The sequence below is a fragment of the Sapajus apella genome, unplaced genomic scaffold (genome assembly GCF_009761245.1).
Source record: "Sapajus apella isolate SASKATOON/1434 unplaced genomic scaffold, GSC_monkey_1.0 scaffold43, whole genome shotgun sequence".
NCBI classification, from domain to species: Eukaryota; Metazoa; Chordata; class Mammalia; order Primates; family Cebidae; genus Sapajus; species Sapajus apella.
Genome location: NW_022436983.1, coordinates 20,312,470 through 20,327,699, shown reverse-complemented (window position 1 = coordinate 20,327,699; position 15,230 = coordinate 20,312,470). Strand labels below are relative to the sequence as shown.

The 15,230-nt window shown below is 51.2% G+C and overlaps 1 protein-coding gene across 1 annotated transcript; it reads right to left on the bottom strand.

Annotated features, from left to right (window-relative positions):
• Window positions 1-10: 10 nt before the first annotated feature.
• Window positions 11-14,989, bottom strand: TMEM222 (transmembrane protein 222). Its single transcript, XM_032301000.1, has 6 exons — window positions 14,742-14,989; window positions 5,665-5,749; window positions 4,315-4,346; window positions 2,408-2,504; window positions 2,181-2,311; window positions 11-1,074 (listed from the first exon to the last, which is right to left on the bottom strand). Exons 1-6 carry the CDS (start codon window positions 14,939-14,941, stop codon window positions 987-989), a joined length of 633 nt encoding a protein of 210 aa, XP_032156891.1. The 5' UTR covers window positions 14,942-14,989; the 3' UTR covers window positions 11-986.
• Window positions 14,990-15,230: the final 241 nt, after the last annotated feature.

Here is a 15,230-nt window from a genome sequence, read left to right as displayed (position 1 = left end):
AGGGCAGCAACTGGAGCCAAAACTCTTTATTGTCCTGCCCAGGGAGCCCTTCCCAAAGGAATCCAAGGAGCAGGGGTGCGAGGCAGGTGGCACAGGGCCTTGGTGACAATGAGAAAAAAGGAGGAGCTGGAGTCAGGTGGGGGACAGCCCCTCCAGCTCCCTGATGGCACTGGTTGTGCTGGCAGGCCACCCGGGGGGGGGGGCCATCATCAGCATATCTTGGACCCAGGGGAGCCATCACCAGTGTGAGGCCCATACCTGGGGCTGGGGCTGAGCTGTCTACACTGCTCTCTCTACAGGGTCACTCTGGCGCTTGTCACCTCTACTCACCTCTCCAGCTCCAAACTGCAAAGGGAGATGGGCCCAATACTGGGAGGCCCTGGGAGAGTGAAGAGGGAGCTGTATGGGCTGGAGGATGTCAAATGGACACACATGTCCCCTGGGTAGCTGCCAGCAGAAGTCTGACACAGGGGCCCAGCCAGCCCCCCTGGACCATTCTAGAGGCCAGTGGGGAAGGCTCCAGGGCAGCTTCACTTATAGAGACTCCTAAGTGTACCTCACCCTATGCTGGGACCAGAGCTAATGCAGGACAGACTCCCAATCCAGCTCTGGTCCCAGGGCACCTTGTTAGGTGAGCCTAAATGCCCTCCCCTCCCTGTACTGGGTGCCAGGCTGAGGCAGGAGCCCAGCAGGGAGTGACGGGAGCAGCTCTACAGAGGAAAGCCAAAGCCTTTCAACAGAGGAACAAAGAGGGCCTCCAGGGCCAGAGTCACAGGCCTGGGGAGGAAGGGACAGGGTGCTTCTGAGAGGTGCAAACTTCGCCTCATGCTGGTCCTCAACCCTTGCATCCTGCCAGCCCCAACGCCCGGTACACAACAGCAGGCCCAACCCTGCCTTCTGGGGTGAGGAGAAAAAAATCTGGAACCAAAAGGGAATGGCAGCTGTTTCCTCAGGACCTTGGTGGGTGCAGGGCCAATGGACAGCCATCACCGGAGGTTAAAGACCAGACTGACAGTGAGGATGATGCCCAGGAGAAGGATGAAGGGCAGCCAGGTCTTCACGAAAGCCCCGACGCTGACAGAGAGAAAGGAGAGAGCACAGGTGGGTGGGGTCCATTGAGCAGGCGTGGGGCCCAGAGCCCTGTGCACCCATAGACCCCGAAGAGGCTGCAATCCCTAAGGAAAACCCTGTACCCACCCCCTCACCCCAAACTTGGCCAATCAAGGGAGCAGGCTGGGCCTGGTGCCCACTATGGGGGATCAGCAGCTATGGTCCTGGGCAGGGGCTGTTCCACATTCCTGTTGGAGATTTACTGACACCTCACTGGTTGGGAATAGAAGACATGCTCGCTGTTTCTAGGCCTCACTGGCTCTATCTATAGCCACCCACCTCTGGGGTGAAGTCTCCAGCAAGAGGACCAGGAACTGCAGTTTGGGTGTGGAAGCCACGTGTGCCTGCTGCCACAGCCCTCAAAATGGGGACTACTGGGAGGCCTTGGGGCCAGCAAGGGTCAGCAGTGTTGTGGCTGCAGCCAAGCTGCTGGGAGCCAGGGGCCTGGATTCAACCTCTGTGTGACCAGTTATTCTCAGGGGACTTCTAAAAGCCCTGCAGGACTTAAAAATACCCCTAAAAGTCTTCTTTTCAGAAGCTCTGAATGATGAACATGGCTGAGAGGAAAGCTTGGAGAGGCGGCCAGAACAGTACCAGCCTATGCTGGATCATGAGTCTGGGCTCTGCTGTGGCCATGCTGTGGGGACCGTGGGTGACTCACTCAACCTCTCTGCCTGGGAAGGGACCTGTGGGGGCAGTCATTCTGTGAGGATCTATCTGTTCGCTTCACTGGAGCACAGGAATCTGTAGAAGCTTCCCTGAGGAGCCAGAATCATTGCCTGCATTTCACCAAGGACAGCTGTTGCTCAGAGAGGCCAAGGCAGCCACCCACAGTCTCACAGCGGGCAGGTGACAGAGCTGCACCTGGGGCCCAGGTGGAGCTGGACCAGCACAGCCACCTCCCTCTCCACCAGGCCCTCAGCTCGCCACTCTAGAGCCACCACGGCTCCAACTGGCATCTATTCCAGCTGTCCCAGCTGACTGAAGGGTGTCAGGAATGGTCTTTCTAGGATCCTTGGAAGAGCAGCCCCTGGGCAGCATGTAGGTGGGCGGGCAAGAGGGCAGCTCACCTGACGTACTTCCCATAGAGCAGGCAGAAGAAGCAGAGTGTCACCATGTTCCAGTTGGTGCTATTGTTGTAGCGCATCAGATTCAGGGCCAATGCCACGTGCGAGTGGCAGTTGTCACAGCAGAGATTGTGCTGGAGGCACCGGAAGGGCTAGTCAGGCCAAGCTGTTGGGGAGCCTCCTCCCTGGTCCCCGCCTGGGGAGTGCTGGTGCCACCCCAGTCCACCTACCATGCGGTGCTTGTACTCCTCGGAGGCGTCGTGCACAGCCGTGTCCCATGCGTTGGGCCCGCTAGCATAGACCTGAGCAGGGTCCAACTTCCAGTACCTGGGGGGAGAAAAGGGCTCTGGACGCTGGCTCAGCTCCCTTGTGCCCTCGGCTCTAAGCATGACCTTTGAGGCCTGCCCTGTGCCTGGGCCCGAGCTGGGTGTCAAGGTGTGCAGGGAGCCAGATCTGGGGCAAGTGTTGTGTAGCACACAACTGTGACACAGGGTGAGGTGCTTGGTGCCACGGGGGATCCTGAAAGCTCTGAAAGTCTGTGTCCCTGTCAAGTTCATATGTTGAAATATTACCCCCTAAGGTGATGATGTTATGAGGAGGTGGGGCCTTTGGGAGGTGATTAGGTCATGGGGTGATTAGGACCAAGAGGGTGATTAGCCCTCATGAATGGGAACAGTGTCCTTATAAAAGAGGCCCGAGGGAGACCTCTCACCGCCTACACCATTTGGGGACACAGTGGGAAGGCACCTCAGGCCCTCGCTAGACACTGACTCTACCAGCACCTGCACTAGGATTGTCCAGTCTTCAGAACTGTGAGATACATTTCTGTTGTTTCTAAAATACCCAGTCGATGACATTTTGTTATGGCAGCCAAAACGGACTAAGAAGGGGTGTGAGAAGGCTTCCTGGAGGTGACACCTGGGTCTGGTCTGAAGGAAGAGGGTTAGACAGGCATAGAAAGAAGAGTTGTGAATTCCAAGCTGAGGGAACAACTTAAAGTGAGAGGCATAAAACTGTGCAGTGTGTCCCAGAACAGAAGTGATTGAGCCCTCCTGGCGACTGTGGAAGGAGAAACACGGTAATGGAATGCTGGCAGCGGAGGCTGGCGATGCAGGTGGGGCCACATCACACGAGGAGTTTACTCAGCAGCAAGCACTCTCCCCCAGTCTCCCATGTAGCTTGCCAGGCTGAATGAGAGGGAAGCTGATGGCACTAAAGCCCATAAACCTGAAGGTGGGTGAGAACTGCTGTTCCAAGCAACAGAGTGCCCGGTGGGTCTCAGGCCTGGGAGAGCTGGGAGGTCTGGGTGCCCCCTGGCTGCCGTGTAGGGAAATGGCTTGGTGGAGGAGTCTAGAGACCATGGGGCCATTTAGGGGCTACAGCTTGGAAAATGGTGCCATTAAAAATGTCCTTGAAAAGCAGCCTGGCAATGAACACCTGGTGGCCCAGAGACTCCTGGACTACACTGCCACCTGCCTGAGGAAGCTCTGTTCCAGGGCATCTCGGCTGTGTGGGAAACCAACTCCTCCTCGGCCTAGTCCTTCCTCCAGTGCAGCCTTGGGCAACAGGTCACCTGAGGACACTGATGACTGAGGCACCGTCACCAGGCCCACAGCTGAAGTGGGCACCCAGGCTGTAAAGATGAAGACCAAACATCCCAAACCAAACCAGCAATAGCTCCCAGCGGGCTTAACTGTTTTTATTCTCTCTAACTACCACTTTCCAGCAGAGGTCCAAACAATGCCACTCCTCTACCTTCCACAGCTCACTTGCTCCCAAAGGGCAGGAAAGTGAGTCTGGAGGGAGATAGACCTGAGTGTGAGTCCCAGTTCTGCCACTTCCTAACTGTGTGACCCTGACCAAGTCCCTTTCCTTTCCTCACCCCTGCCATAGAGTTGAAAGCACAAACCTGAAGAGCTGTGGCAAGGCCCAGAAGGTCTATGAGTAAAGGTCCTAGCCAGGGGCTGGTGCAGTAGATGCTCTGTATGGGGCTGCCATGCTCTGGTGGACCCTGGCTGTCCCTCCCCCAGTACTCTATCCTCAGCATGCTGGCTCCTGCTGTGCTCTAGAAGGCCTGGGCTGCTGGGGCAGCAGCAACCTGCCTCTAGGGCCAGTCACATGGGTGTTCATCACTTACTTGGCAGGCTTTCCAAAGGCCATGTTGTCCTCCTGTTGAGGGACAAGAGCAGAGGTCAGTGAGGAACTTATATTCAGGCCAGGGGACAAACCTGGGTTGGCTGCTGAAGTGCAGTGACTTAGAATAGGGAATGTCAGGGGTGGTCACAAGTGGGGCCTGGGCCCTGCCCCAAGGCTGGCATAGCATTTAAAGAGCCAGTGGCTTTTCTGCAGGAAGAAGGCAGTGTGGCACAAGTGCATAGAGCACTGCATCAGAGACCAAAGACTTGGGGCTCCAGCTGCCACTGCCCAATTCAGCCACTGCCCAATTCAGCCACTGCCCAATTCAGCCACTGCCCCTCGGTGTGGCACCCAGGAATTCTCTTGCTCTCTCTGGGCCTCATTTTCTCCAAGTTTTGTGATCAGTCTTCTCTGATCTCTGAGGAGCAGCAGAAAGTTTCCATCATGGTCTGGTCTTCCGACTCAACAGTGGTGGCCCATATGAAGCCCATCTCCGTGCCCAGCAGTCTGACTGCATTCAGAGCAGGGAGGGGACACTGGGCCCAGAGGGGCTTCCTGTGAGGGAGACACTGCAGTGAAGTCCTAGACTCATCAAATTAGACCTGGGGTACAGGAGTTACACAGAGACAGACTCTGGGTTCAGATCAGGGAGACCCTGCTGACAGACCTGGTCAAAGATTAATTACCATAAAAATATATGACAAAAGTAATGGATGTGAAAGTATTTTTAAGTGCAAAGTGACAGGCCTTTGTCATGTTAAGATGATCATGACAACTATTAATATAAACAGGTTGGTGCTACCACACCCCTTCAGTCCAGCCTCTGACAGCTGGGAACAGCAGGATGATGCATGCTCCTCTGCGACTAGCCCACTGGACCAGTCTTGGTCACATCCCCAGGGAACAGACCAGAGAACACAGCTGGTTCATTCTAAAGCCCCACCCCCTCTTCTCCGTGGCCACACCCAGGGAACCGGATCAGCCTCCCCTGTCCCCCCACCTTGACTCCCACCTTCTGAAGGTCCAGAGATGTGGTTCCTGGATGGTCTGACTCTCCACTCTTGCCTCTAATCCCTACCCATGTCTTGGTACCCCAGGGGTGGGGACAAAGGGCTGGGTCAGTTACTTAAGAATCCTTCTGGCCACACTGCCCTCCCGGCCTGTCCTGGAGGCAAGAGAAGGGGGAAAGGGGTCAAACACTGGTGAGGGAGGGGCAGAGGGCCAGGGCCAGGACTGTGGGTTATCTTCATTCTGCTTGGTCTGGGGAGACAGGAAGCCTGCCTGCAGGCAAGACAGGACAGCCTTCCACTTAAACCTTGGAACCCTCCAGGGGAGCACAATCGGGACTCACCGAGACAAAGTAGGGGCCTGCGAAGTCCCGAATGACTCCTGTGGATGTGCAGATGCCCATGTGCCCGATGATGGGGAAAAACCACCTGTGAGGAAAAGGACAGGGAAGGGACAGAGCTTAGGGGATCTTTCAGCCAGTCAGACGCTGGGACACTTCATCCACTGTGGAAGCATGTGACTATTACGTTGTGTGGTAAGTGGCCATTAGGGTGGTCCAGAGGGCTGGGGAAGCACAACAAGAGCAACTGCAAACTGACAGCACAATGGGATGCCATGGCCTCCCGCCGGGATGGCTACAATTCAAACCAGCAACACTGATGCAGGTGAGGGCCAAGGGCAACCAGAACTCTTATTCACTGCTGGTGGGAGGATGAATTGTTTCTACCATTTCACTTTCGAGACGCAGTCTCGCTCTCTCGCCCTGGCTGAAGTGCAGTGGTACAATCTTGGCTCACTGTAACCTCTGCTTTCTAGGTTCAAGTGATTCTCCCGCCTCACCCTCTTGAGTAGCTAGGATTATAAGCACCCAACACCACAGCCAGCTAATTTTTCTATTTTTATAGAGAAGGTTTCATCATGTTGGCCTGGCTGGTCTCAAACTCCTGACTTCAAGTGATCTGCCGGCCTCGGCCTCCCAAAGTGCTGGGATTACAGGCGTGAGCCACCGCGTCTGGCCTGTTTCTACCATTTTGGAAAACAGTTTGGCACTATACTCTATGCCTCAGCACTTTCACTTTTGGAAACTTCTTTGCCCTCACCCCTGGGAAACATTTGCCAAAACTCATTGAACTGTACTTTTTTTTTTTCTTTTTGAGACGGAGTCTCACTCTGTAGCCCAGGCTGGTGTGCTGTGGCATGACCTTGGCTCGCTGCACTCACTGCAACCTCTGCCTCCCGGGTCCTGGTTCAAGCAATTCTCTTGCCTCCGCCTCCTGAGTAGCTGGGTTTGTAGGCACATGCTACCACGCCTGGCTAATTTTTGTATTTTTTAGTAGAGATGGGGTTTCACCATGTTGTCCAGACTGGTCTTGAACTCCTGACCTCGTGATCTGCCCGACTCAGCCTCCCAAAGTGCTGGGATTACAGGCTTGGGCCACGACGCCTGGCCTGAACTGTACTCTTAAAATGCATGCATTTTATTGTATGTAAACTATAATTCAATAACACTGATAAAAACAACTAGAAATAACCCAAAAGTCCCACAAAAGTGCAATGAATAACTGTGGTATAGTTATACAATGAAATAGTACTTAACAATGAAAGAGTGTAGCTTCCGCTACACAACAGGCTTTCACAGACATAAGGGTGAGTGAAGGAAATCTTACAGAGTACATAACATAGCACTCTGTTTATAAGAAGTCCAAGAAAAGGCAAAACTATGGCTAGAGGTCCACAGCGGGTGGTATCTGCGGTAAAACTGACTGGGAGAGCACAAGGGAGTCCTCTGGGTCTTGGCAATGCTTTCTGTCCTGTCTGAGTGGTGGTTCCATGAGTGTGTGAATATGCAAAAATTCTCTCAGCTGTATACTTGAGATTTGTGCACCTTTTGGTACATAAGTTATACCTCAATAAGAAAGTTAAAAAAAAAAAAACAAAACAGGCTGGGCGCGGTGGCTCAAGCCTGTAATCCCAGCACTTTGGGAGGCCGAGGTGGGTGGATCACGAGGTCAATAGATCGAGACCATCCTGGTCAACATGGTGAAACCCTGTCTCTACTAAAAATACAAAACATTAGCTGGGCATGGTGGCGCATGCCTGTAATCCCAGCTACTCAGGTTGAAGCAGGAGAATTGCCTGAACCCAGGAGGCGGAAGTTGTGGTGAGCCGAAGATCACACCATTGCACTCCAGCCTGGGTAACAAAAGTGAAACTCCGTCTCAAAAACAAACAAACAAAACAAACAAACAAACAAACAAACAAAAAACAGGTGGGCAGACATGACGCCAGTCTGGGTGGGGGAGTTCATGAAAGGTTTCCCTGAGGAAATGAAGAAACAGTACGTGTAAGGGTAGAAACTGGAACAGAAGCATGGTGAATGCCAGGAAATAAAAGTTCTTCTTTTTTTTGAAGTTTCGCTCTTGTTGTCCAGGCTGGAGTGCAATGACGTGATCTCGGCTCACCACAACCTCTACCTCCTGGGTTCAAGCGATTCTCCTGCCTCAGCCTCCCAAGTAGCAGGGATTACAGGCACGCACCAACACACCTGGCTTATTTTGTATTTTTAATAGAGATGGGGTTTCACCATGTTGGTCAGGCTGGTCTTGAATTCCTGACCTCAGGTGATCTGACCACCTTGGCCTCCCAAAGTGTTGAGATTACAGGCATGAGCCAATACACCCGGCCAAAAGTTCATTTTTTAAAAAGTCATGGGCATTAAAAAACAACAAGAAGTCTAGATGCACCCCAATATGCCACACATAGAAACCCCAGACCTGTCTGCATTCTGAGAACCATGGCCCTACAGGACCTGGGTGCTGGAGACACTGATCCAGTTTAAGGATTCACAGGGCCAGCGGCCAGGTCCTGGTCTCAGTGCTGCCTGGGCACAAGCACAAAGCACCTGGCTAGGGGTGCAGTTGTGCACCCCTAGCCAGGTGCAACTCCAGAGATGCAGTTCAAGGAAGCAGTTACAGGGGGTTGGTGTGGAATCAGTAAAGACTTCACAGAAGAGGGGACTTTTTTTTTTTTTTTTGATACGGAGTCTTGCTCTGTCACCAGGCTGGAGTGCAGTGGTGCCATCTCAGCTCATTGCAACCTTCACCTCCTAGGTTCAAGCAATTCTCCTGCTTCAGCCTCCCAAGTAGCTGGGATTACAGGCGCCCACCACCACGCCCAGATAATTTTTTTGTATTTTTAGTAGAGACGGGGTTTCACCATGTGGGCTAGGCTGGTCTCAAATGAGTAGCTAGAATTATAGGTATCCACCACCACACCCAGCTAATTTTTATATTTTTATAGAGAAGAGGTTTCATCATGTTGGCCAGGCTGGTCTCAAACTCCTGACCTCAAGTGATCTGCCCGCCTCGGCCTCCCAAAGTGCTGGGATTATAAGCATGAGCCACCATGCCTGGCCTGTTTCTACCATTTTGGAAAACAGTTTGGTACTAAACTCTAGTCTCAGCAGTTTCACTTTTGGAACCCTCTTTGGCCTCATCCCTGGGAAACATTTGCCAAAACTCATTGAAATGTGTACTTTTTTTTCTTTTTGAGATGGAGTCTCACTCTGTAGCCCAGGCTGGAGTGCTGTGGCACGATCTTGGCTCACTGCAACCTCCTCCTCCTCCTGGGTCCCAGTTCAAGCAATTCTCTTGCCTCAGCCTCCTGAGTTGCTGGGATTACAGGCACGTGCTATCACGCCCAGCTAATTTTTGTATTTTTAGTAGAAACCGGGTTTCACCATATTGGTCAGACTGGTCTTGAACTCCTGACCTTGTGATCTGCCCACCTCAGCCTCCCAAACCTTGACCTGTGAAAGGACAGAACATCAACAGGCAGAAAACAACATCACAGAGTTGTTTTTAGTAGAGAAGGGTTTTCGTCATGTTGGCCAGACTGGTCTCAAACTCCCAACCTCAAGTGATCTGCCCGGAAAGTGTGGCATGTGTCTGAAAGAATAGACAGGAAAGTGTGGCATGTGTCTGGAAGAATGAAAGAGGGAGAGGCCAGTTCAGGGGCTACTGCTGTACCACTGGCAAGAGATGACAGAGGTCCTGACTAGAGTATCGGGCAGGGTGGTGAGACGCACATGGATAGAGAGTTTATGACAAGATGGGGTCTTCCAGGTCTACGGCCTGAGCACTTAAGAGGATGGTAGGGCCAGAGTGGTCTTTTGAGAACTGACTTCAGATTCCATCATCCCCCTGCTCAACACCCATGAATGGCTTCCTACTGCACTTATAATACAGTTCAAACTTCTTCCAACAGTGTGGCGCTAATCATCCCTTGAACCTCATTTCACTCCCCTCTCTAGCTACAATGCCTGCTTGTGGTTCCTCAAACATCCCAATCCTCCCACCCCATGCTTTCTCTGTATTTGTCATTTTCTCTCTCTGGAACATTCTTCCCCGAGAGCATGGCACAGCTGACTCCTCACTGATTAGGCCTCAGTCTCACTGTCAACTTCAGGGGTCTTGCCTGAATGGTGTCTTCCAGTGCAGCCACCCAATCCCAGATCCCACTACAATGTTTTTCTTTCCTCATAGTATCTGCTACTATCCAAAATTATCTAGGTTACTCACATGCTGTCTCTCCACTAGAACATAAGCTCCCAGAGAGCAAGCATTTTTGTCTTGTTTATTATGGCAGTGCCTGGCATACAGCTGCAACTCAATAAATATTTGTTGACTAAACAATGAATGGGGCCAGGCACGGTGGCTCATGCCTCTAATCCCAGCACTTTGGGAGGCTGAGGCAGGCAGATCATGAGGTCAGGAATTCAAGGCCAGCCTGGCCAACATGGCAAAACTCTATCTCTACTAAAAATTAAAAAAAAAAAAAATTAGCCAGGTGTGGTGGCAGGCACCTGTAATCCCAGCTACTTAGGAGGCTGAGGCAGGTGAATCATTTGAACCTGGGAGATGGAGGTTGCAGCGAGCCGAGATCATGCCATTGCACTCCAGCCTGGGTGACAAGAGCAAGACCTTGTCTCAAAAAATAATAATACTAATAATAAAAATAGGCTAGGTGCGGTAGCTCACACCTGTAATCCCAGCACTTTGGGAGGCCAAGGCGGGTGGATCACCTGAGGTTAGGAGTTTGAGACCAGCCTGACCAACATGGAGAACCCCTGTCTATCCTAAAAATACAAAATTAGCCAGGCATGGTGGCACATGCCTGTAATCCTAGCTACTTGGGAGGCTGAGCCAGGAGAATCGCTTGAACCTGGGAGGCAGAGGTTGTGGTGAGCCAAGATCGTGCCATTGCACTCCAGCCTGAGCAACAAAAGTGAAACTCCATCTAGAAAAATTAAAATTTAAAATCACAAACAAACCCCAAGAGAGAAGTCAGGCTCAGTTATCATCTGGGTTGAGGCTTGCCTTTGTTTTGGGTAAATTACTCAATCCCATCTCTCTGTGGATAGTAAAAATTACCTAAAAGGGGAGCTATTGTGAGAAATTAAATGGATAGACTTACACAGTGCCTACGACCCTGCCTTCTGCTTGACAGCTGCTCAATGTTGTCATCTTGAGGTATTCAATACATAAGCACTATCTGACTGACTGCACTAACATAGAATAAGTTGCAGAAAATCCATAGGCCGCGGGATGGACACTCAGGATTATAGGAAAGTAGCTCATCCTGATCTCAGGTCTGTCCTCCCCTCACCATCTCTGCCCCCATTCCTTTCATCTACCTGGGAGGAAGTCCAGGTTCCACCAGGATTCCACACACCACAGCTGTGCTGGCAACTGCTGATGGAAATCAGAGTAAAGGCTGGAACCCTGGAGAAAAAACCCTCAAAGTGGTTTGTCAGCCTGGAAGCACCACGAAGGCAGCCTCCAGAGCTACTTTATGGACTACCTTCTATTCAGGATCTGGTACATAATAGGTGATTTATAAAGATTTACTAAATGAAGGCCGGGTGCGGTGGCTCACGTCTATAATCCCAGCCCTTTGGGAGGCTGAGGCGGGTGGATCACGAGGTCAAGAGATCGAGACCATCCTGATCAACATGGTGAAACCCCGTCTCTACCAAAAATACAAAAATTAGCTGGGCATGGTGGTGCATGCCTGTAGTCCCAGCTACTCGGGAGGGTGAGGCAGGAGAATTGCTTGAACCCAGGAGGTGGAGGTTGCGGTGAGCCGAGATTGCGCCATTGCACTCCAGCCTGGGTAACAAGAGCGAAACTCCGTCTCAAAAAAAAAAAAAAAAAAAATTTACTAAATGAATACATGACTCACTAACCCTGGAGCTCAATCTGGGAAGATAGGCTAATTCAGCAAAAAAGCCCCACGCTGGCTTCTAAGCCTTATCTCCTCATCTATAAAATGGGGACAACAGTACCTATTTTAATAGCCTGATGTAAGGATTGAGAGAACATACAATGTTTAGGACAGAGTAAGCATCTAATCTTAGCTGTTTTTATTAGACGCAGCGGCTATTAAACTGGTTTTTCATGCAGAATTACCAACATCTCTGAGGGGTAGACAGATTGTTGGGTTCCATTTCCTCCTCTGATCTCTCCTCCAAAGACAGGTGACAGTTCTTTGTGCCACATCTATGCCTAGCTCACAATGATCACTATACAGTAATACTACGATGGCTAATTAACCTTTCTCTCCCTCCTACTGGAGGTGAGTCCTTTTTTTTTTTTTTTTTTAAAAAAGATGGGGTTTCACCATGATGGCCAGGCTGGTCTTGAACTCCTGACCTCAGGTGATCCACCCACCTCAGCCTCCCAAAGTGCTAGGATTACAGGCGTGAGCCACCACGCCCGGCTCGGAGGTGAGTCCTTTAGAAGTGACATGGTTTGGATCTGTCCCCACCAAATCTCCTGTACAGTTCTCACATTGCAGGTGAGGCCTGGTGGTGGGATCAGAAGGATGGCTTTCACATAAATGGTTTGGCACCATCCCCTTGGTGCTATGCTCGTGTTAGTGAATTTTCCCAAGATCTGGTTCTGGCATCTCCCCCTTCACTCCGTCGTGCTCCTGCTCCCGCCATGTGAGATGCCTCGCTCCCGATTTGCCTTACACCACAACTGGAAGCTTCCTGAGGTCTCCCCAGAAGCAGAAGCCGCTATGCTTCCTGTATATCCTGCAGAAGCATGAGCCAATTAAACCTTTTTTCTTTTTTTCATTACCCAGTCTCAAGTATTAGTGCAAGAACCGACTAATACAGAAGGGGACATGAACCCTTTGACAGGAACACAGTGTCTTATTCATCTTGGTCTTATGAACACCTGCACACAGATCTGAATAGAAATGGGCTATGCTTTTGACCCAGTAGACCAAGGATTGTGGTGTCTCCACCTCACGCTGCTACCATTCTCTACAGAGGACCATGCCACAAATGGTGTTTTTGAGAATAAGAAAGGCCAAAGAGATTTTAGGATCACCAGACAGGTTTTAAGAAAACAAATACATTTTCTGAGTATTCCTCCTTATTACTTTCACATTAATAGTTTATTTTCGTCACAGCACTAATCACTATCAGGTGCTCTTTTATTAGTTTGTTTACTGTCTAGCTACTTCCATCGTAACTTAAACTCTCAAAAGTGTAAAGACCATGTCTGCTTTATTCATCACTGTACTGCATCATCTAGAACTATCTGGAACACAGGGATCACTTAGCACATGTGTTAAAAGAACACTGAATGAATGTACACATTTTCTTAAGAGTTTATTTCATTATTTATTTATTTTTAATTAATTTTTTTTTTTTTTTGAGGCAGAGTCTCACCGTGTTGCCCAGACTGGAGTGCAGTGGTGCAATCCTGGCTCACTACAAACTCCACTTCCCAGGTTCAAGTGATTCTCCTGCCTCAGCTTCTGGAGTAGCTGGGATTACAGGCATGCACCACTATGCTCAGCTAATTTTTTAAATTTTAGTAGAGACAGGGTTTCACCATGTTGGCCACACTGGTCTTGAACTCCTGATCCACCCACCTCTGCCTCCCAAAGTGCTGGGATTACAGGCACGAGCCACCAGGTCCGGCCCAAGATTTTATTTTTAAAGAACAGATTTTGATGCTCTTATATGTGTAAGTATTTGAAAACACAAAATAATTCAAGTATTTTAACATAATTCAAAAACTATGGTCATTTTAGAATAGGCAACACCTAAGGCCCTAAATGATCCCTTCTCCAAACCACCACTTGGCTATTGTTGATAGGGGAACAAGCTGTCCCATCAGGTAAGAGTGGATAAGATGTAGTGCAAAGAGCAAGTTAGATCAGAAGACTTGAGTTCTTCATGCCTTTGCTTACTGGGGTGCGAACCTGATCAAGACATTTAATGCTACAAGCAGCTCCGCTTCACCATCTGAGAAGATAACCTACCTTAGAAAATGGTTATGACAGCACTTTGGGAGGCCGAGGCAGTCGATCACGAGGTCAAGAGATGGAGACCATTCTGGCCAACATGGTGAAACCCCGTCTCTACTAAAATACAAACATTAGCTGGGCGTGTTGGCAGATGCCTGCAGTCCCAGCTAGGAGGAAGGCTGAGGCAGAATTGCTTGAACCCGAGAGACAGAGGTTGCAGTGAGCCAAGACCGCACCACTGCACTCCGACCTGGAGCTTGGCGACAGAGAGAGACTCTGTCTCAAAAAAAAAAAAAAAAAAAAAAGAAAAGAAAAAGAAAATGGATATGAAATTCTGAGATAATGGGTGTTTAAGAGCTTGGCAAACTGTCCAGCACGGTGAGGAGGGGTTACATTTATCAGCTGTCAAGGCTTAAGCAGGAGGGCAAACCACCTCTCTCATTTGAGAGCTCCTCCCAAAAGGAGGCAAGCAATACCAGAGCACCTGCTTCTCCCCTGACAAAGACTGATGTTATAGAAAGAACTTTGGTCTGGGAGGCAGACAAGCTGGAATCTAAACCCACTTTGCAACTGAGACGGCACGTGAGACAAAGAGTTGGACTCTCAGATCTCTGGGGGCCCTTTCAATGTTGACATCCCAGGATGTCGTATGGTGCCAACCAAACTCCCATTCTTGCTCCCAGACCCAGCAGAATGTCTTAAATATAGCAAGCGACCAATAAGCATTTGCTCAATGAGTTAATAAATCAGTGAATGAATAAAACTGTCTCCTCAGATCCAATGAGGGGCTCCCTCTTCTGCACTCATAGCTTCCGCCTCTCAGCCACTTGCCCCTCCCTGCTGGCTTACAACTCTCTTCTCTTTCTCCCCGACTACACCAGGTGTATTGAGAGCAGGGAGCGTGACCCAACCGTCTGCAGAAACTGGCACCGCATGGACGGCGGGGTTCGGTGACTTGGCGAGGCGTGCGGGCCAGACCCGAGGAAAAGGCTTGCTGCGTGTCGGGGCCGGAGGCTAGCCCGGGCCCGCCGTGCGGACTCAGGCGCTCCCTGGGCCCTCTTCGTCCCCAGGTGGATGCCGGAGGAGACTCACGTGAGCACCGGGATGGGCGTCCACACAACGCAGTACGGGAAACGGCTCCGTTCCACGTCCATGGCGACGCCGCCAGAGCCGTGGTACTGCTTCATGTCCTTCTCGGCCGCCGTCGGCGCCTCCACTTCCGCCATCCCGGGCGGGGGTGGCGGCGGCGGCGGCGGCAACAAGAAAGGAGAACTCCCTTCCGCTTCCGCCATGCTGCGCGCGCCCTGCTCCGACTGGCCCCGGCTCTTGCGCCGCTGGTTCCCATGGCGTCACTTCCTGGAGATGGGGTCCGCCCCGCTTGGCCTTCCCCCGGGAATCCGAGCCGCGTCCCTCTGGGCCCGGCCAGCCCCGCCCCACTCCTGCGCCTGCCGGCCCTGAGGCTTTGCGGGTTGGCTCCGCGGCTGACCTCAGGCAGCTCTCAGTCTAGCGCCGGAGACCTGCAAAGAACTCTGTAATTCAGTACTCTGAGGGCTCCTAGGTGATGTGGTACAGTCGCTATTT

Bases quoted from the DNA above. Each gene is read 5' to 3' on its own strand.
- TMEM222 (XM_032301000.1), bottom strand. From the start codon at position 14,941: ATGGCGGAAGCGGAAGGGAGTTCTCCTTTCTTGTTGCCGCCGCCGCCG. The intron at 4,347-5,664 runs GTGAGTCCCGAT...GTCCCTCAACAG, and splicing joins CAGGCCCCTACTTTGTCTCG to GAGGACAACATGGCCTTTGG. The intron at 1,075-2,180 runs GTGAGCTGCCCT...TCTCTCTGTCAG, and splicing joins CTCTATGGGAAGTACGTCAG to CGTCGGGGCTTTCGTGAAGA.